Source organism: Heliangelus exortis, chromosome 2 (assembly GCF_036169615.1).
Source record: "Heliangelus exortis chromosome 2, bHelExo1.hap1, whole genome shotgun sequence".
NCBI lineage: Eukaryota > Metazoa > Chordata > Aves > Apodiformes > Trochilidae > Heliangelus > Heliangelus exortis.
In genome coordinates, this window is record NC_092423.1 from 115,877,228 (window position 1) to 115,898,584 (window position 21,357).

Sequence of the window (21,357 nt, forward strand, 5' to 3'; positions counted from 1 at the left end):
CCTCTGTAGGATCTTTGTTAGGAGTCCTGGAATGGCTCTCTCTTTCAAGCTTTAACCCACTGTCATGTTCTTTATTGAGGCTACCATCTTTGCAATCAAAGCTTGGAAAGAATGCCCATTGGAGCAATTTTTAATAAATAGATTTGGAGTGTTATTAACCCTAAAGATGAAAGCTGGCTTCCTAACTTTGCGTTTACAGGGTAAACAATTTAAGTTAAGATTTTTAATTAATATTAATTTAAACCATCTGTCCACCATCTGCTTATTTCTGATGCAAAATATGAGTTTCTTTGTGATCTTTAATCAGACACTTAGCAAACGCACATCAATTCTCATCATTTTTAAGGAGGAAAATGATTTTCAGCAAGTGAGTTTTCAGACAAACAAACTATTTTAACAATAATTTAAAATCAAAGCTCACTCAATGCTAGCACATCCTTTGGAAAAGAAAAATCTCTGAGAAAACAGAGTGTAACAGATCTCAATTTTTATCATTCTCGTCAGGTTCCTGGTAGCAAAAAGTAAGTATGTACCAAAATATAATTAATTTTGCAGAATCAATTCAGCCTCCAGATCACATCACTGCAAGTCAACAATATATACAAACACATAAAGCAAAATACTTTTGTTACCACATTCAGTAAAGGTCTGCATAGTCAGAAAAGTGGAACCCCTCTATAACAAAGGCAGCTTGTTTATGTACCTCACCGAGAATCTAATTTTAGATCTCTTAATTAGAAAAAGACTGAAATCTAGAGCTAATTAACTGCAGTTAGTAAATTGTTGTTGTGAGAGTGGGTATGGGAGCCTTTAGCAATTACAGCCATGCTTGCACACAGATGCACTACGCAGCTACACTGGTTACCCCAGTCTCTTCCATAGAGGAACAGATTGCTAATTACAAATCTGTGCCCCAACACCTCCTCTACCCTGAGCAGCAAACATCCGAACTGGAACAAACTTTCTCACCTCCAGTTATGATTTTAAATTTTGTAAGTGTCAATATGGTTCTTAATTTTGCTTTTTAAATCCTGTCGTTTTCCCTGATGAATTCTCTTTCCACTTATTGTCCCTGCTGGTGTCAGAAACCAACAAATGTAAATCTTTCCTCAAGTTTTCAGTTATTATTTGGTATTTTAAAATACAGCTCCCTTCCTCTCCTACTATGCCTTTCTATTGCAACTAATGCCAAGAACCACCTTTTAAAAATAGCCTTTTCTGAAATGGAACAAAAATTTGGATGCCCATGAGTTGCCATCAGAGCACTGGTGAAGGTAAATGCCATATGAACTGAAAGTGGAAGCATGTCACACGCTCCACAAACCAGGAAGCCTTAAATATCAGAGGTATGGATATAGAAACCACTGGGAATCAAGCCCTTCCTTGTTAAGATTGGAAAAAAAAATCCTTTGACACAAAAAACTGCATAGATGTTTCCATAACAAAACGTGACAGTCCAAATCCCAATAGTTTAAGTCACTGGGCTATTTTATTTAGTACCACAGAAACAAGTCAAAATAAGAGATTTATGCTTGTTTCTGTAAAAAACCCTGATTTATTTTTTTTTTTTTAATATGACTACAGAGAATTCATACTTTCCCATCCAATCCTTCAGACTGCATTAGACCCATGCTGCAAGTAGTCTGGTTATCTCCCTTTAGTTTATATGTTCTCCCAGAAATAGTAGACTGATGTGGCAAATATGAAAATTGTCAACTTTGGTAAATCTGAGCACAGAAGTCAGTATTTGTATGATAGTTAAGAAATTACTCTAATAATGCATTCTGGAGCTTTTTAATCCTAATGATGAAAGACAAGCATTTCAGATGGCATCTAATGATGGATGTTATTTCAGTAATGCTTGCAGCAGGCTTCAGCTTGGTAAGGAGTTAATGCAAATTACCTTTTGCCTAAGAGAGAAAAATGTGACATGTTACTGTAGGTGTATCGTGACTGAAAAGAATGGCTTAGCAGCATTATCCGAAAAGGCAAGTGTCCTTAGTAAAAAAACCTGAGATTATTTCATTAAAAGTTGAGCTAGTCTCAGAGAGAGTGTTGTAAACTGTAGCATCATTCCTAATAACTTGTCAAGAAAAGGAGACAAAGTTTAATCCTGAGAAACAAAGACAAAACTGTTTCAAGCTCTGTAAGTTCTTCCCTAGCTGCTTGCCTCTGCTGCTGACCCTTAACAAGCAGAGAGGTTGGCTTGAGCAGTACGGTCATCTCAACACAACAGACTATCTCTCCTTCCTTTCCTTATTCGTTTCTTTCTTCTCTCTCTCTTTTTTTTTTTTTTTTTTTTTTTTTTTTCCTGAAGACTATTGCATTTACGTAATCACCCTCTTATTAGGGAGATTCTGCTGAACTGCTGACAATGATGTACAGTGGTGCTTCGCCGGCGTGACGTTTGGGGAAAACGATTCTGCTGCACCACCACACAAAACCAATTAGAGAACTATTTTCTGCGACAGGTCAGGAATTTACATTGTTTCACATAGAAAGATGTGCTTTTTAATTTCTTTATTAAGATGACATCCATGTCCCTTGCGACTTTTAGGGATGACAATCATTTGCTCATCACACGGGAAAGTACAATCAGCGAAATCGCGTTACCGGTACGGGGCAACGCCAGAAACTCCAAGCATCGTTCCGCATTTTCCAAATGAACTAGTTTGAGAACCAATAATTAGAACAATACGTATTGATAGAATTTTTTGACAGGACCTTCAGACACCAACCAGGGGGGCAATGTAATGATAGTCCATGTACAACAGGCTACACTATGTTTGCCGGACATATAAACATCATCTTTGTCAAATCAGTGAGACAGACAGAAATCCTGTACGTCTTCGGGTCAGGGCATGAGAGGAGCCACTAACTAGCTTCAGCTTCTTCCTTGACTTGTGGATGACAAACTGCTTCTCCTTACTGAAGTTTCAGTGGTTGGTCATTTTATAGAGAACAAAGACGACTTGAAGCGGTATCTCCGCTATGACAAAATCACAAAGTCGAAGATTTCCCTGCATAAGGCTGAACTGTTATCCAGAATTCACTCCTTTCACCTCAGCCTTTATCAAGGAGTGTTTCCTCAAAGTAGCTGAACACAGGCAGATGAGCTGAAATGGAATTCTGTTTAGCACGCAAACAGAAATTTGGGAAACTAAATCACGCTCATAGATGGCTTAAACACACAGATCTCTAAATGTTGTCTTGCATAAAATAATAAAGAGTGAAAGAGAAATACATATAGGATTAAACACATCAAAAATCTGAGGTTTGACTATCTGGTTTTATGAATGCACTAAGGCAGTCTTTGATTATAATTATCAATGTGTATTTTTAGGAACCCATGACTGTACACAGAATGAATGAATACAATAAATAAGAATGTATTTCAACAAAATTTGGTCTGTCTTGTAATGTGTCAAACTCACTTTCAAAATGGAAATAATCTGAGCATACTGGTTTCCAAAGGAAAAAAAAAATCCTGAATGAATAAAAAAGCATGCATTTAACAGAACAGCAGTAAAAGTGTTCTTCCAAAGGAAAAAAAAAAAGACAGATTAGGTTAGAGAAAGAAAAAATTTATTAATTAAATATACAGCTTGCACTTTAACTAACTGACTTCTAAAGAAAAAAATTATTGCAAAATATTATTCATATGGGAATACAAAGCTAATGCTATTGCCATGAAATTAGAAAACATACTTTATTCTTTACATTTTTATTTGAAACTCCCTCAAAATACAGGAATAGCTAAATCTGAGAGAGACTAAAGTCTGCAGTTGATCATTTGAATAAGGATATCATCATGTAAAGGGGCAAGAGATCCATAGCATCCACCTACACTAATAAGAGTTTGCCTTTTTCTGAACAGAGGAAAAGGCAATTTTTTTGAATTGATTTTAGGAGAACACAGATCTCTGTATAGATATGTAAATTTATATACATAGGTTTCATTCAAGATTCTAGTTTCATTCTATGCTTTTTTTCTACAGCTAAGTGTCTATGTGAAATCACTCAAATGTTTGTATTCAAGCTGGTGTAGTAATACAGCTACAAATATAGAAAGCAGTAAGGTTATATCATACTTTATTATATTGTTATTTTCAGCAAGCATGATCAGAGTAAGAGGCTGGCAAGGGGAAGTTTCTGTGTTCCAGTCCTGATTGTATCACTGAGTCAATGTGTCATTCATTCCCTTGTGTTCCTGTCAACCAGTTGTAAAATGTGTGAGAACATATTCTGCACTTTTTTTTCTTAAGTGTTTTCTAAATTTAATCTGATATTTTTCTGTGCTGTGTCAAGATGATGTTAGTTCTCCCTTCTTTAGGGAAAAATCCCACAACAAGATACAATTAAATATGCTGGCAAAATCTATGTTCATATATTACATGCCTTCAAATTCTTGTCAATATGCATATACACCTATGGCTGTGTGTAAGTCTACATGCTCTTAATTATTTCGTATGAGTAATTATTATGCATACAAAACATGTGAATTTAAGAAATTGTTATTGGTCCATGCTACACAAAAGTGGCTTTGGTTAAGAAAAATTTTAAGCTAAGAAAGAAATTAAGCACTTGAATTACTATTTAACTTCACTGATAGAAAACAGCAAGAGAAATGCTAAAATATTTCTCACCAGCAATATGTACAGTGAAAATATCTCCAAGTTTCTTTTGTTGATCCAGTAAGAATTTGAAAGCATCTTTTCTAAAAATCAAAGCCTTCCCAAGGTAAGGAATCCAGCCATTTATTAGCGGGGGCTCTCCAGTCTTCCTGTTAAAAGCAGAAAAAAAAAAATAAAAATCAGGAATTAACTTTGGCATGAGAGCAACTCATCTTTATATCTATTTATATATTACAGTTAGACTCACCATCTATATAATATAATTCTTGCAATGTATAATATGCTGTACAGAAAGTTCTTCAGATATGATGGCAGGTTAAATCTAATCACACCTCTGAGCACAGAAGGCTCTGTGTGGTGATTAGGAAAAATAAGTGAGAGAAATTGAGATGCATTTAACTACAGGTCTTCCAGTTATTACCATCAAGTTATGAACACAGAAAAATGACATTCAGTAGAAAATCTCCCAGCAAAGAGTCTGCTCATTTTCAATATTTGGTGTGTCAGAGGAAGACGTATTGGAAGGCAATTATGACAGATTTAGGTAAATAGGACGCTGACATACCACAGAAAACTACTGGCCTTACAGATGACATTGGAAGAATTCAGTTTACCAGCATTGAGAACAGCACTACTCTAGCTAACTATCTTTCAAATACAGAACAATAATAGATGCTGAACATTTAACAAAATAAATCTTAATCTCCGTATATTTATAGTCTCCTATGCTAGAAATGTGTATGAATAGTTTAAGATTAAATTCTGGATAATGATAGTTTCATCTCACTCTAAAGGAGCAGCCACGGTGTGTTAGCTATGTTTATGGAACAGTACAAAATACCTTTTAAGATGCTAATAAGTTACATTTTTCTTTAAAAAGGAAAAAAGGTGCCCACACTGTCCTGCTCCTGACTGCAAGTAAATGTCTTTCCTTCCTGCTGGTCTTTACTTGCTTGAATATGATTTACAACAAAGAAACATAAAGCGTGCTTGCTCTGGAAGGGATTAAAACAAATATTCATGAACAACTCTGCTGCTACATCCCATCTGTGAAGGTGACTTATACTACATGCAGAACAACGCATTCTGATTAAACACAAGATATTTACTAGCTTGGATCTAATCAAAGATCAAGGGATCACAAGCTTTACTACTATCATACACAGCATGGATTTTTATGTAGCCAGATTAACCCCCTCATAGCCACAGTTTCCCTTGAACTGCTGTAATAGGAATGAAAAGGAAAAGGTAAACTACATAAACTATATGCTGTATTTAATTTTTTAATTTTCTTAATTAAAACTTTCTGAGCAGGAAATTACAAGCCAAGAATTTGCTTTCTTAGTTTTAAAAGTTGCTATAAATTTCATTCACAGATAGACAGATGTAGCCAAACCAAGTTGCACATCTCAATCACTTTCTGTTTAGCTGAGGAATGTTAGTTTTCAAGAACATCGTTTTGTCCTCTGGGAAACTGGAAAACCTTCTGGTTCAAACCTGACAGTTTCACATCTGACATATTCACCCTGACTTTTTAACTTCTTTGGGTTTTGTGGCTTTTGGGTTTTGTTTGTTTTCTAGTGTTTTTTTTTTTTTTTATTATTGTGGGAAAGGTAGAACCTCTCTTTTTAAAAACACCTCCTATAACTCACTGCATTATCCACCCTCGAGCAGTCAAATAACAACACTCTTTACTCAAGTGGCCCAGAAAACTTTGTAATGGTTAATTCTGTATTAAGTGAATACAAAAAAAGAACTAATCTGAGCTTACGCAAGAGGGATCACGAGCCACGGAAGCAGAACAGCCCACTTGATACTTTCCATTATCTTCTCCAATCTCATAAAGAATCTGGATGATTTCCCTATTTTTCTTCCACCCAAGGCCACAGAGTCCCAAGACTGGTCCCCTTTCACTGTCCAGGCTGGACACTGCCCCCATAAGTAGCATTCTGACAAATATTTAGATAGGCTTTTTGTCATCTTCTAATTGAATGCATCTAATTTCACCCTCCACGTTCTGTCATTCGGTCAGAAGCTGTATTCTTCACGAGCTCTCTGCCGGGCAAAAAAGAGGCAGCTCAGAAATCCAGGGGAAAATTAACTTAATGCTCCAAGTCTGCGGGATCGCATCAGGGAGACATTTTGCTATCGCAAAGACGTGAGGGTCATCGTTTGCTTCAGACGTGTTTAGCTCAGCAGCAATAAGCTTAGCACTGTTAAACACCATGTCAAAGCTACACGGCTTTCAGAGGAAAATGTAACACCAGTTCAACTTACGACCCACAGCAGACTGATAACAGAAATGTGTCTTCATTTCTAGCTTTCCTTCTCTTTGGAAGATGGAGGTCATCTGCATGACTTATAGATGTCTGCCAATGCACAGCAAAGAAAAGAGAGCCACATATATTTCAGTGCCTCCCAAAATACAATCCTTTGCTGCAAAAACTTTTAAGCAGAGCTGTTCAGCTGACCCTGGCTTCCTGAAGGGCTCTCACCCGCATCCCAGATACCTCCAGAAGTCCCTGTTGCCCTCAGATGCTACACTAACCCTTTAACACAGCTCACAGAAGCTTTCACAGGTTGATCAATTTGTTTATGAGCTTCAAGTTTGGACCCACACTTTGCAGCTGTAGCAAAATCTGATAATTAGGCAAAATATTCCAAATTCTAAAGTTACATTTTTCTCATGATACAATACACATTACTGCATCAAATGTAAAATACAGCTAAGAAACAGAAAAGAGCAATATATAGTGTTTTTATGGCAATTTAAGATTGCAGCTTTTTTAATGGAAGCATTCAGAACATCTGATCAGACTACATTTTATTCAGATCTAGTTTAACTGCTATAAATTCTAATTCACTTAAACATACCTCACAATATTTCCAGGCCTTTTTGATCCACATTCCTGGTTTTTTACAGATGGGGTTGGTTTTGCTAATATACAGCAGTATCTTTACTTATCTGAGAAGCCTCCCCAAAGTCAGTAAGACTTAATGGACAAATATCTCACATATGTGAGTGAGTTTTACAAATAAAGCATCAGCAACATGTCCAATGCAATCTATAAGTAGACAGATCAGTTACAAAGTGGAGGGAAAGCAACACAGTCGTATCACCCATCACTGTTAAATGGATAATTTCAAATGGCATTATGCAAAAATCAGCTGGCTACAAATACAGCTTGTAAACAGAATTAACAGATTTCAATTACTGCCATTTTCCTTTGCTTTCACAGGATAAAGATATTTCCTTGTTAGCAAGTAATGAAGTTGGGATGAAAGAAGGAAAGTTTTTGAGTTTTCATAATTTCCTTAAGAGGTAATTTTCAGCTAACCCAAAACACAGCAGTCACTGACTCAGATGTGATTATTTAGCAACTGAAGTAACAAAGTATTGAAAAATGTGGATGTCGTACCCATGTCTCACTTATGCTAAAGAGCAGTGATGCAATAAAACAGAAGAAAAAGGGGCTGCAACATAAATGATGTGAAAAATAGAGATTTTTTTTTTTTAATTCAACATCTCTAAATAATGTTTTCTATCAGTGAAAGGGAATTATTTGGAAACCCCAAATAAGGTCATTTGTTAAGCTCTATGTACATTAACATTTTTTTATTGTAAAGCAAAACCCCTAAAGATTCATAAGCAAATAGACTGTGACAACATTATCCTTCATGGAAATATTGTTGCTTTATAAAAGCACACAAGCCTCTTCTTTTGCTGGTTACACCACTTTAGCTCCTCTGCAGTCTAGAGTATAAGATCAGAGTAAATGAGAGGAGAATCCTTCTCATTTCACTGGTTATTTGTATTCCAAAGGAGCAGATGCCTTCCAAATTATGCAAAAATCCACAGCACATCTCATACTATAGCAGATGAACAGGTTAATTTTTCTCTTTGCACATAATAAATCATAAGTGCTTTAACACCCATAGTCGCATTTCATGAACATAAACCTTCTGTTTAATAATGTCTGTTTACAACTAGAATCAGACATACAGTAATCTCTTGCCTGGGATAAACATTAATCCAGATCTGTCTAGAAAAATTATACAATTCATTACCATAAGTAATCTCTACTGTGCCCTGTACTTAACCTTCATCTTTTTTTCTGTCTTATAATCTTGCAAATCCACTGTTGGTGTATGATTGGCATCTGGTGTTAACGTAGCCTTCACTGCACACAGCACAGCTGAAAAAGCCCTACATGAACACATCACTCTGCAGGGTACCACTATTCAGCTGACCACTTCTCAACAACTTTCACCAAAGGAGACAAAAAACCTCACAAGCCAGGGAGGAGCAGGTCTAACAGTATCATTTGCCACAGAGGAGTGATTTTAACTTTCCAAACCATTATTACTATCCATAAAAATTAAAGGTATCAGTCTGATTTTCCTGAAGCATCTCTGGTCAAACCATCACATACCACATCCAAACTGGAACACACAGTGCTGGGGGACTTTAAGGAATGGAAATGGATGGGTACAGAAGTAGAACAAAAGCTATTATGAACATGTCAGAGCAGTCTGAGATTATTTACAGGCTTGATCACAATATTTAAGCAACAAGACATGACAGACAGTGTCTTTCCAGGGGCTTATGAACACTCAAACTGTGAGGAAAAGAATGAGGCCAAAGGCTTCAACCCCAAGAAAGGTAATCCCCAGTAAATGTGGTGTCTGGAGTGTCTTTTCGTGTTATGAGAGAACACAGGAAACTTAGGACAGGAGAAAGCCAGCAAGTCTATCTTCCTTTTTTTTTTTTTTTTTTTAAATTTAACAGTTAGTTTTTCCCAAGACCCATTCATAGCATGAGGTGTTTTGTGTCAATGAGGACAGAAAAAAAAAATTCTAAATGTTTGTCCATAATGTATTTTTTTCTACTTACAAAATTATGCATGCCTTAAACACCCTGTCTAGATTATCTGCCCCAGTGAACACCCTGATCTCTAAATTTTCCAGGTTGAATGCAAGTAGTATGAAAAAGTATTCCCAGCAGAACAAGACAAACAAGAGGTTTAGCAAAAAAAGTCTTCTGCTTTTGAATTACCAGCTTACACACCTCCTACAGAGGTAAAGATCAGATGCTGCTCCTATTTGATCACTATTTGGAGAGTTACGTAGAATAAATGGATGCAAGTCTTGACAGAGAGATACAGACACAGATTTGACTCAATGAAGAAGAAACAACCCTAGGAAGGAAAAAAACCTCATGCTGCCACAGCCTCTGCTTTCACCTAGGCAAAGTGATTTCATACTGCAGTACTGATAAACTCCTCTCTCCTCTTTTTCATTAGGATAAAGAGCACTTGTAAAATAAAAAGAAAATAAGGAAAAAGTAGCAAACACACTTCCTGACCACTCCAAGGAGAGAAGAGTTTATCTGCATTCCCAAAAAGAGCAGTACAGCAAAGGCAGACTCTAGTGGTGATGTGAAACAAACTGGGAAAAATGCTGAAAAAACCAAACCAACCAACCAGTGAATTTCTAAAGTGGGTTTTTTTGTTTGTTTGTTTGTTTTTGTTTGTTTGTTCGTTTGTTTTTCTTTCAGGAAAATGACACCTTTGCGTTTGTCCTGGTTTGGGCCAGGATAGAGGTGATTTTCTGTCTTGTACTTTTGCTTTCGGCTAAGTCTCTTGTAAGTAGTTGCACTTGCTGAAATTAACAGCAAGTTTCTCAGACAGTGTGTGTTTCTAGGACTGATAACACTTGATGTTTATAGTTACTGCTAGAGACTGGTGTGCAGAGCCAAGGACACTGCTCAGCTCTGAGGAAAACATAAAGAGGTCCCACCTGCATCCCTCCTTTGGGGAGGAACGGACAAGATAGATGCCAGAATTGACCAAACAGAGTATTCCATCCCATATACGTCATCCTCAGTATAAATTTGAGGGATCACGAGGGCCAAGCCAGATTTCCTGCTTCCAGCTTCCGGCTGCCTGCCCTGCCTGCCCTTCCTGCCTTTCCTGCTTCCATTCCTTCACCCCGGCATCCTGGAAGGATCCCATCCGTTTGCCTGCCTGTGGTCCTGATCCGTGCCAGCCCACATCTGTGTGTTCCTGCCTCCAGTTCCCAACTGTTGCCGACTCCAGGAGTCCAGCCTGGACTTTCCCAGAGCTGCCCTGCAGCCTCAGTGGTGACGTGAGAGCTATTGGGGGAAAGGGGGGAGGAATGTGGTATCCATTTTCTTGTATATTTGTATATATTTATTAATTTTTCCTATTTATCATTCCTGTTTCATTAAAGTTGTGTAGTTTAGTTTCCAACCCATAAGTCTCTCTCCCTTATTCTCTCTCCTTTCTTATAAGGGAGGAGAGAGAGATTAATAGAGAGCGTCTGTTACTCGGTTTAATTGCCGGGCCAGTGTTGAACCGTGACAGCGTTGAAAGTTTTTCATGTCAAAAACTTCTGGAATTTTAATAAAATAAGGTGGGTTTTTTGTTTGGCTGTTTTTTTTTTTCAGTAAAAGCATACAAGCTTTTTGTTGCTGTGGGTTCTAACTTGTGTTGTTGTTGCTTAATCACAGAAGCTTCTTCTTTTTCCCCCTCTTCTAGTAATTTAATTTGGGTCACCTTCCAATATTAAGAAAACCACAATGAACAGTACATAGAAACTCATTCAGTAGCTCTGAAATACTGGTCTCTAGGAAATCATATACCATTGACATTATTTAGGCTGCATTATTTCAACAATATTGTTGATATTGTACATATCACTTCTACTATTACACTTCAAACCTTTGTGTTGAAGGCACATCCCCAAATTCAACCGTAACCTTCATTGAGTGGTTGGGACATTGTGTGAAAAAGCCAAAATGTAGGTAAATACTATTGTGGAAAGGTCATCTGAGAAGTTTAAAAATGGAAACCCACTGAAAAAGCCCTTTGGGATCCCATTTCATAAGAGGCTGAAATTCTCAGAAAAGTCATAAACAAAATATGATGTAAGGTTTTGCAACAGCCAGGATAGGAGTAACAGCAAAGACAAGACCTGCTCACTGTGAAAATAATTCAATGACTTTAAAAGTTAATATAAATTCAGTGCTTATGACTCATAATTGAAATTCTACTTTTTTTCTTCTCTGGGTGAGGTCACTGATAGCAGTCAAAAGTTGTCAACATTTTCCCTGACCCAGCCCAAAGTTATTCTATTATGGTTTACATTTGAGAACACTTGCCCAGCTCAGTGCTTTTCCTTTCTTAATTCATCTTTAATCAAAGAAAAATAGGCTAGTAAGGGATGATGAGACACTACTTATTCCATGCCTTGTGTCCCAGGTAAGGTGCTTGCCTCACATTTCTCTATGCTGTTCTTGAAGATGCTCAGTAACAGGGTTTCTACAGTCTGCCAAGCAATCTGTCTTCATTGTCAGAAACTTTCTCCTCACATCTTACTTTATCTTCATGCCATACTTCAAGCCCACTACTTCTCATTCTACCTTCCAAGGGTAAGAGAATAAACGATTCCTTTCACTTCTGCAGGAGGGCTTAATGTATTCAAAGATTCTTATCATGGCCTCCTTTAGTTTTTTTTATGTTAAACAACCTCCATTTCTCCCAGTATTTTCTCACATCTGTTTTCTAGACCTTTACATACTTGTGTCACTCCTCTCTTGATTTTCTGCCGTTAGCCCACACATCTCCCTGAGGCAGCACCCTGCACCAGGCCCAGCCAGACATTCACCTCTGCTACAGGGAGGATGAAGCACCCGGTTCTGTCACCCAGCAAAACCTCATCTTTCTGTGAAAAATCACCACGGTATGGATAAAAAACTGGTTTGAGAACTGTAACAGCCCTCAACCTTTTTCCAGAGAGAAGCTCGTGGTCCTGTCCAGATGCTGGTGATTAGTCCTCTCTGCATTCCAGTTTGTCACTTGGAACGCTAATCCCTCCTGTGACTGTCCCGTATTCATGTGAGAAAGATGGGATCAGAATATCAAGTCCATCCCTATTTCCTTTTACCACTAGCAGGAACATATCCAAGCTGCACACTAGCTAACTTTACCTGAGAGAACCCAACAACCCTCACCTAATATCCATCTCTTTCATAAGCCATTTCTGCACTTTGCCAAACTTGCCTGGCTGCAACACATGTTAAAACCGTACGTAGTAAGTAGCTCATACTAGGAAATCATATTAACTGTCTGGCCTAGAAATGACAACTGAAGTGTGGATAAGAATGTCAGCACTCCCCACAGAAATATATTCCAACTGGCAGAAATCATTCCTTATGTAATAAAGAGCAAACAAATAAATTCAGGAAATCTCAGAAACGGTGGCAGGACATAATCTCGTTTTCAAAACCCTGGTAACAAGGAAAGAGAGAAGAATGATAGCTGGAAAGATATTGCATCTTCTGTGTGCAGCAACTGTATTTTGAGTATATAGTATAGGAAATGAAAACAAACCCCTCATTTTATGTGAGCTGTCCAAAGGCTTGGTTTCTTGGTTAAGGTGGACATCTTTCAAGTTTTCTACAATCCATAGAGAGAAAAGCAGTTAAAAGGCTTCTTGGAAGTAGGTTAGAGTCACTCCCTCTATTTCCCCTTCCAGGGAAAATTAGCCACTTCAGAGAAGCAAGCACAGTTCATCCAGAATGCATGTGCACATATTTATCAACACAGATTATGTGTATATAATCTTACTTCTTCATATATATGTACACAAATATGCATATATGGAAAGCAATTTCACCACAGGAAAAATTGAGTGGTGTTGCATTTTTTTTGTAATAGTAACAAAAAAATTTAGTTTCATTGCAATATTTAGTTTTATTGCAGTAAACTCTTTTGATGTAATAACCATGGTTTTATCATGAGTATCAGTACCATGTTTCTGACTGAGTGCATTATATACCATTATAGGTCAACAACAGAAAGCTGCAGAAAACTCTTCTCTCACTCATTTCACCTACCATACAAATCACCTTCAAATATCAGCAACCTACTCCTGATTTATCAAGGTAATTAAGTAGAGAAATGAGGCCACACACTATCTTAAAATCTGCATGTGCATAGCTTTATAGGAATATTTTTTCTTTTCTTTTTTGTTTCTTTTTTTTTTTTATTTTTTTTTTATTTCATCTTTAAAAAAGGATGCAATGCAGCTATGATGTCTTTAATTAACAATTTCATGACTCCCACAGTTATGGACATTCATTCCCCAAGTGGAAGCACAGCAGCAAATGCTGATCTGAAAGCAATTTCCCTCCTCTTCCCCATGAGCTTCAGATGTCAGATGTTTCATGGATCATATTAGAGAATTAACAGTCAGGACATACATGTTTTGCTCAAAAATGTATTGAAAAACTCCAAAGTATACTCCAGAAAGTTAAATAAGTAAAAAAAAATACCTCAGGCACCTTACTTAGTGTATTTTTTATTTTTTTTTTGTAAATACAACTTGAAGTTTAAATGATAGAGTTTAAACGAGAAAGGTAACCAATCCTGTCACTTATGAATATATCACAGTGAAACAGCAGCTGAATACACAGGTGAATGTTTCAAAAGCTTTAATGTTTTTAAGATGAACATAGTATTAGTAGGTCTTCCTCCTTCTTGAAATATAACACATAGTTGTTTCCCAGATCCTTGTTTTCTCTCTTTTCCTACAACTCTGTCGCACAGGTTAAAAGAAATTCTCTATACATTCCATCCTTTCCTCCTTCATCTCCTTCTGACACCAGCTTAGATTAACATCTCAGCTTCTCCATCTAGACTCATTCTACTTCTCTCAGCAGAGACCATAGGTAATTTATTTCAGCAGAAAGGATGTTCCAGTCTCACTCTTTTGCTCCTCGCTGGTTGCAACAAGTCTCTCCTATTCTTCCTTCTTCCTCATTGTGCTTCTGCACTCTTTTCCTCTTACCCCTCCTTTTCTCCCACAGATTCACCACTGTGTTTTCTGTTCCACTTGTGCCTTCTCATTCCTCCTTCTCTTCACCTGAGCTCTGCTCTGGCTCTGCCCCTGCCTGCAGCCACACAGTTGGGTATTTTTCAAGCCAGGCTTTGTCACAGTTCAGAGTTAAGAAAGTCCTGTCCCCACCTTAACAACCTGCCAAAATTGCAGGGCAGCAAACCTGATTATTTGAAAATCTTTTTCTAGTGCTGGTCAGCATTGCCATGAGTAGCCAGCCTGAAGTGAGGGGATATGAAGTGCAGACTTTTCCTGATTGTTTCGGGGTAGGAGTAGCCTGGAAGTAGACCTCTCCTTGTGAGATATATTATGAAATATATTAAAAGCATATTTATTTTTAAATATATTTTAAAAAAATTATCTTAAACATATTTCCCACCAAACAGCTGCTCCTCAATTTTATTTAGCAAATATCAGAAGCAAGACAGTTGCAGCCTTCTCAGCGTGCCCACAACTTTTCCTAGGATGTTGAAAGGACTAATGAGAAGGATGCCTGTGCCCTCTCCTCCTTGGGTGGGTTTGAGGAGCAGCCTGCAGCCACCCCCAGCCCAGGCAGACCCCCTGGGAGCTGGGTGTTGGGTTGCCTGTCTCACAGGCAGCCTCTGCCTGACCTCCCCCCGGGTGCTCTCATCTGCTTTGCTTTCTCTTGAGCCTAAAATTCTACTGAGCCTGTAACAGCTTTAATATGTATTAATTTAAGAGCTTCAGCATACTGCCTGAAAACAATGGTCTGATGCTTGGAAAATATATTCCTTTAATTGGTCTGCATCTGCCCTTCTCAAATACTTATGTAAACTCTATTGTGTTCAAGGGCATAAGGGTTAAATCTAAATGAACCTCCTGGCCTTGTATTTATGAGAGTTCTCTGGAACATACAACATCTTTGACTATTTTAGGCAAACTAACTAATTCCAGCGTTAGGTAAATCCAGAAGACATTTTCATTCTAAGTCATGGAAAATAAAATATTATTAAATGAAGACTGTAAAATGGAACAGTAACTGGGACACTGTAGGTCTGAACATGTTTTAAATCCCTCTGCTGTGAAAGATGGCATAGAAAATATAAATACAATTCACAATTTCTGTAATTAAATTGAGTAAATGTCAACTTGGGGACTGTAATCAGAGACATTACACTTGCAAATGAATACTTGTTTCATTGTTTTCCTAAGTTGTTTCCTGCATAAAATAACACTCCGGTTATAAAAGGATCATCTTTCTGATGAGTCCAAGATTTGCCCAGATTTACTGAAGTATATTATCTTTTTATTTTCAGTTTTTTTGATAGAAAGATATCATCCAACTGCATAATTTCCATTTTCCATCAAGTAAAAGGTTTGAATTTGAAAATTAGAAATTTCATTTAAGAAATGTTCAGTATTTTCCAGCAGCTATCCCAAATATATATATAATATAATATATATAATATTATATATATATCATATATATATATATATATATATATATATTATACCTGTTTTGAAGCCCCACATAATTTAATGCTGCATACCAAAGAGTAGATGAGGCAGCTGTCTATACACAGGACACAAAAATCATGAAAATGTCAAAGTTTCATGACATCTTAAAAGTTTAAAACATTTCTACTGGGGAGATAATGAGTTTTACAGATTCTAATGCAAACAAAGTGGATGGAGTCAGAGAAAGAGACAAAGATTAAGGACACCTCATCTCTGTTAATATTATCATGCAGAATTGGATGCAAACTTGGGACTATGGCCAGGTGGCTCACCCATTCATCATTCTTCTTGCTGAAACAACTCCAAGACTGGCTGTCCAGCCACTCATCTGATACAGAAAGCTGTAGGTGAGCATGTTTTATAGAGTACACTCAAGGCTGCTCTCTCCTGTGGCTGGCTCCTTGACAGGGCAGCTAGCCCATGTGCACCTCAAATTTTGTCATATGACTGATGCTGCATAGACAAAACAGCCCAGACACCTTCCTAGAAAGACCTTAATATTGCTTGCCAGAAGCCAGTTGGCTCTGTAGGAAGTTTGAAAATCCTCTAGCCCAGGTTGCTGGTGAAGTTGATTTGAGATGCTGCGTCTTGTGCATGTCCTGGACCCTGTTAGGATGAGCCACCTCAGATAGGTCCCAGATGCATCTTGCAGTCCTAATTCCATCTGTACACCTGAATCCTGAAGCATGTACTTCCCATGTACTGTCCCAGTATTTGCATATTTGGAATTCAGTGAGATTCTGCAATTTTAATTTGTTCCAACTGAAAGCCCTTGTATCTTAGAAGTACCATGGATTTCTATTAGACCAGAGGGTGGATATCAACAGCATTGTAAACTGATGGAGAAATGTGCAAAACACAGACTTATTGAAGTTAATACTAGCCTGGCTATTCAGACTAATTGTGAAAAGATTTTATGTAGTGTGCTGCAACTAAAAGTCAGGTAAAGGGTGTGTTCAGAATTTCATATAAAAATTTACATGCTGTCCCATTTTGTTCAGAAAGAATTGGTGACCTCATGAGGATGACAATAATTGTATCACAAGCATGGCTAAGGGGTGCATTGGCTATGTTGAATTTTGTTTTAAGAATAGGCAGGAATCCTGAGTAACAGGTCTTCCTAGCTAATAGCTCTACTTTGGCTATAAGCCTGAGTCTTCACAGAAGGAATTTAAGTTCTCCATCACCAGTAATTATTCCATTTATATTCTGTATTATGTACTTTTTGGCTGTATTTTTTTCAATCAGGAAAAAGCCCTAAGAAAATGAAAATTAGAAATGAAAGGTTATCAGTAAAAAATTTTAACATTTTCAATTCCAAGCATTTGCACCGTTCTGATCCAATGTAGCCTTCTGTTAATGATACATCTGTCATTTAATTGACACCCCTAAACAGCTTTATTCTCTTTTCTAATTAAGAGACAAAGCTGATTATGTCAATCTATGAACTGACATCTGAGTGCTTTTGTTATAATGTAAGAAGCAGTGAATATGACTATTGTTATGCTAAAACAAAAAATGTGGGAATTTTAACTGGAAAGCCCAAGATAGCAAAATATATAACGGCTAAATTAAACCAGACTCTTCCTATTCATGGAAAATGCACATGTGATTGTATTATATGATTAAATGAAGATACCGTGTGAAAACTTAATTCCCAGTAATAGAAAACATAAAGCAACAAGGATACATAATATGCCTGACTAAAATATGTGAGGAGAAATTGTCAGATCATAAAGTATCTCAAACAAATAAATGACAGATTAAGCCATCAATCCTCAAGGAAAAATTAAATAACCCAAAATGTTTCCATGTCAGGACATGATTTCAACACCATCCTGCTGCTAAATCAAACATACATGCTCAGTGAGCTCTCTCATGCTAAGGATTACTCCTGGAAGTATTCTCTAGTGCTGCCCCATGCATTAACTGGGGATGCAGAGAATATTCATCTTTCATCACTTCCCCCAAGCTACCACAAACATTCTACTGTTTTGTGAACCAGAAGTAGAAGCAAAGGCTGCTCAACCTGGTGAACTGACAGGTATTTTAAGACAATAATGTAGGTGGGATGAAATGCTCACTTCATTGTAGGAAGATCTTTGTGTACGGGTGGACAAAGGAGGACTCTGGAACAACCCTATAGCATTACTTGCTGCAACATACACTACCTAAAAAGGCAAGGAAGAAGACAGCAGCAGGCAAATGCCACACATTCAGATGATCTTCAACATTTTTGGATGTTAGCAGTTTTCAGACTCAAATATTACATGGAACAGTTTGCCCTCGGTTGTGATCAAAGGCAACAGGCAGAGTTTCTGGCAGCACCAGATCTTCAGGACCACTGCCGGTGCTGAAGTTCCTGGCAGGAAGGCACTGTATCCTTTCCAAGGAACTCAACTATTTCCTTGAAAGAGGTTCTTGCCGATGGTACTGGGTGTCCTTGAGACAGGGGTTAAAGTACTGAAGAGTGACACAGCTTTCCTGGTACTGAGCTACATGATTTTTCACCCTGAAGATCCTAGTCCTCACCTGCAGACTCTGACAACCAGCATTGACATCCATCCAACCAACACATATATCTTTCTGATTTTCCTTTAAAAACTTCTGCTCTAAATTATAAGAAAAATCCAGGACATTATAAGCTGCAGTATCAAGAGCATTAAATTTAATTACAGATTACAGCACCTGTGCTTCCTTAAATACACACTGCACCTGTGGTTATAAACTCCCATTCTTCTACTAGTTGCTGGGATTATATCGTTTTGCCTCAGGAAACTAGAGGCAGTGAGTGGTTGGAAGCCTGTGAATTTCTTATTTCTCTGCCTTCTAGGAGGTTTAGTCAGTGGAAAAGGAAGACCTATGGTCTTGCTTAGTATTTAAAAAAATCACTTCTGTTGCAGATCATAGAATACCTGGTTGACCGAAAATGAAACTTTTGAAGCTGCTTTTAAGGAATTATTAAAAGTGATAATTTTTCCTTTGCTACAGGATCTCATCTAACAGCCTGCTCAGTTACCTCTCATTGTTTGGTAACCATCCAATTCTGATGGCTACCCACTAGTTAGGTTGGGCTGTTCACTGCTTAGTGGGAAAAATGGAAAGTTTCAGAATGTATGCCCTTTGGCTTGGAAAGCATCATGATCTTCTAAGCCACCAAGAGTTTGCTCATACTGAAGTAACAAGAGTGGGATATTTATAGAAGAGCTTGGAAACACATCACACTCTTAACTGAATCTTTCATCACTTATGGGGTTACCTCAGAAGTGACTGACAATAGCACCAAACCATCCAAATCCAAAATTCAAACATCTGCAGTTACTGAACAAAAAAGTATTGCTGATATTTGGTATTTCCATTCTTTAGAATTTTCCTCTTAAAATAAAGGGGAAAAAAAATATCAAACCACAGTCTTATTTTTTTCTTCCAGTCTGGATATGCATTTAGTTTGTAGGAGCAGGTACATAAAAAACAAATTAAAGTCACAAGCTAGACTCAATGGTACAAATGCACATAGCAGCATTAATTTAAATATTTTTAATGATAGGCCAAATGACACTGGGTAAGGAATAATACACTAACAAAACTGACCACAGCAGACACAGAATACAAACACCTGCCAATATGTAGGACCTACACACCAGTCACCATCTTGGTGAGATTCCTAGGGAAAGGGGACTCTATATAATCTGATGAAACCTCTACAAATGCCTTTGTAAAACAGATTATTAAAACCATCTAAAACTACTACACAGATTATTAAAACCATCTAAAACCACCCTACTACTGCACCTGGCCATTGCCCAGCCACAGAACTTCTCTTGCCTGTGCTGGGATCAGTTCCCACCACAGTCAGCCACTGGACCTCTGCCAGCCACAGCAGAAGCAGGAGTCCTCCAGCAGAACAGGCATCACAGCCATTTCTATGCTTTCCCTTCTCTTCTCCTCCTCTAATTCCCCCTCAACCCCCTCCCAACAGCTCCCCTGGCCAGACCAGAGGACATGGCCAAAGGAAGAGAAGTACAGCCAAGACTCTGCTATGCCCCAGCAACCCCTCTCTGCTGTTACAGGGTCACTGGCAGCCAGAATGATTTAGAGCAACCTTCAGGCTATTGTAACTTACAGTGAGGGACTTGACTGACTCATTGCTGCTGCAGGACTGTGGGAACATAAAGCTACCTTAAAGCCATTTCCAGACATCCCTGCTTATATCCTTGCCTTTGACTGAAAAAAAAACCAACCAACCAACCCTGAAAGCAGGGGTTGCATACACATCTTACAGCTGCAGCAATGGGATGGTTTCTTTTGCCTTTCTTCTCCCTTCACTTTACTGTCTGTTTTAGCTTAAAAGATAGCTCTGGTAGAGTTCATAGCCCCCATGCTCCATCAGAGATGGTGATTCATGGCAGTCTCTGCTCTACTGATCAGCCTTCAAAAGCTGAGGCTCCCTTTAGCTGTGAGGCTCAGGAGAAGGCACACTGTGCTGGAGCTGGATGCCTGCAAACAGGACAAGCAACGTTCTCGTGGTTCACATGCATGCCGAGCCCATCAGGAATCATTTTGTGACTTAGCATCTTCATTTTCAAAGAATCACGTGCCAGTGACAGGCTAAACTGAAGAGAGACCAATTGTTTCATTCCTTTTCAGCTTTGGACATATATTTATACTCTGGAGGGACTTTGGGTTGAATACCTGTATCAGTAATCTATTTTGTTAGTGCACAGGAAACATCAAACTCCATTTATTCTGTAATTGTCTGAGAACTCATGCACTTAATATATACCTTCTACATTCTCTTCCTTTTCAGATTTGCCATTTGATTTTAATGCTCTTGATCGGATATTTTTCACATTTACCTTTTCTCCTTTTCTTCTGTAATAGCTTTATGAAATTCAACATTTTTTATAAAAAAGTACTTCCATTTTTTAATATTATTGCTTCTTCTCTATCACTATCTAGATTTTACATTTCATTAAGCAGATAGTTTTAATTTTCCTTTCCTCTGACTGTTCCTCTCATTAGACTGCTTCTTGTCTTGACTGTCTCATTTTATTTTTTTCTTCTGTAATTTGCTTTTACCCTGCCTAACCAACATGTGTCTCTTTTCAAGTGTGCTTTTATACCCAGTTACTCTCCTCGTGACTTCTCTTTGTTGCTTAGTGCTGACAGTACTCTTCCCCATCCCCTGTGAGTGACAGTGACAGCATTTGAGTGGTAGCTGGCAGATTTAGGGACAAGAAGTATCTGTCTGAAAAGATTTTATTTGGTTTTATTTTTATTTTGACTGTAAAATCAGACCTCTCAAATCCTAGAGCACCAGGGG

The 21,357-nt window shown here is 37.8% G+C and overlaps 1 protein-coding gene across 3 annotated transcripts in view; it reads right to left on the minus strand.

Moving 5' to 3' along the window:
• CYP7B1 (cytochrome P450 family 7 subfamily B member 1) overlaps positions 1-21,357 on the minus strand; it is a 124,926-nt gene that overhangs the window by 17,481 nt on the left and 86,088 nt on the right. For 2 of the 3 annotated variants that reach the window (XM_071737654.1, XM_071737655.1), the window contains one exon: positions 4,647-4,783. The exons of the other annotated variant lie outside the window; for it this stretch is intronic. In XM_071737654.1, coding sequence (XP_071593755.1) covers positions 4,647-4,783 — 137 coding nt within the window. The remainder of the gene's footprint in view (positions 1-4,646; positions 4,784-21,357) is intronic. 3 annotated transcript variants of the gene reach the window in all.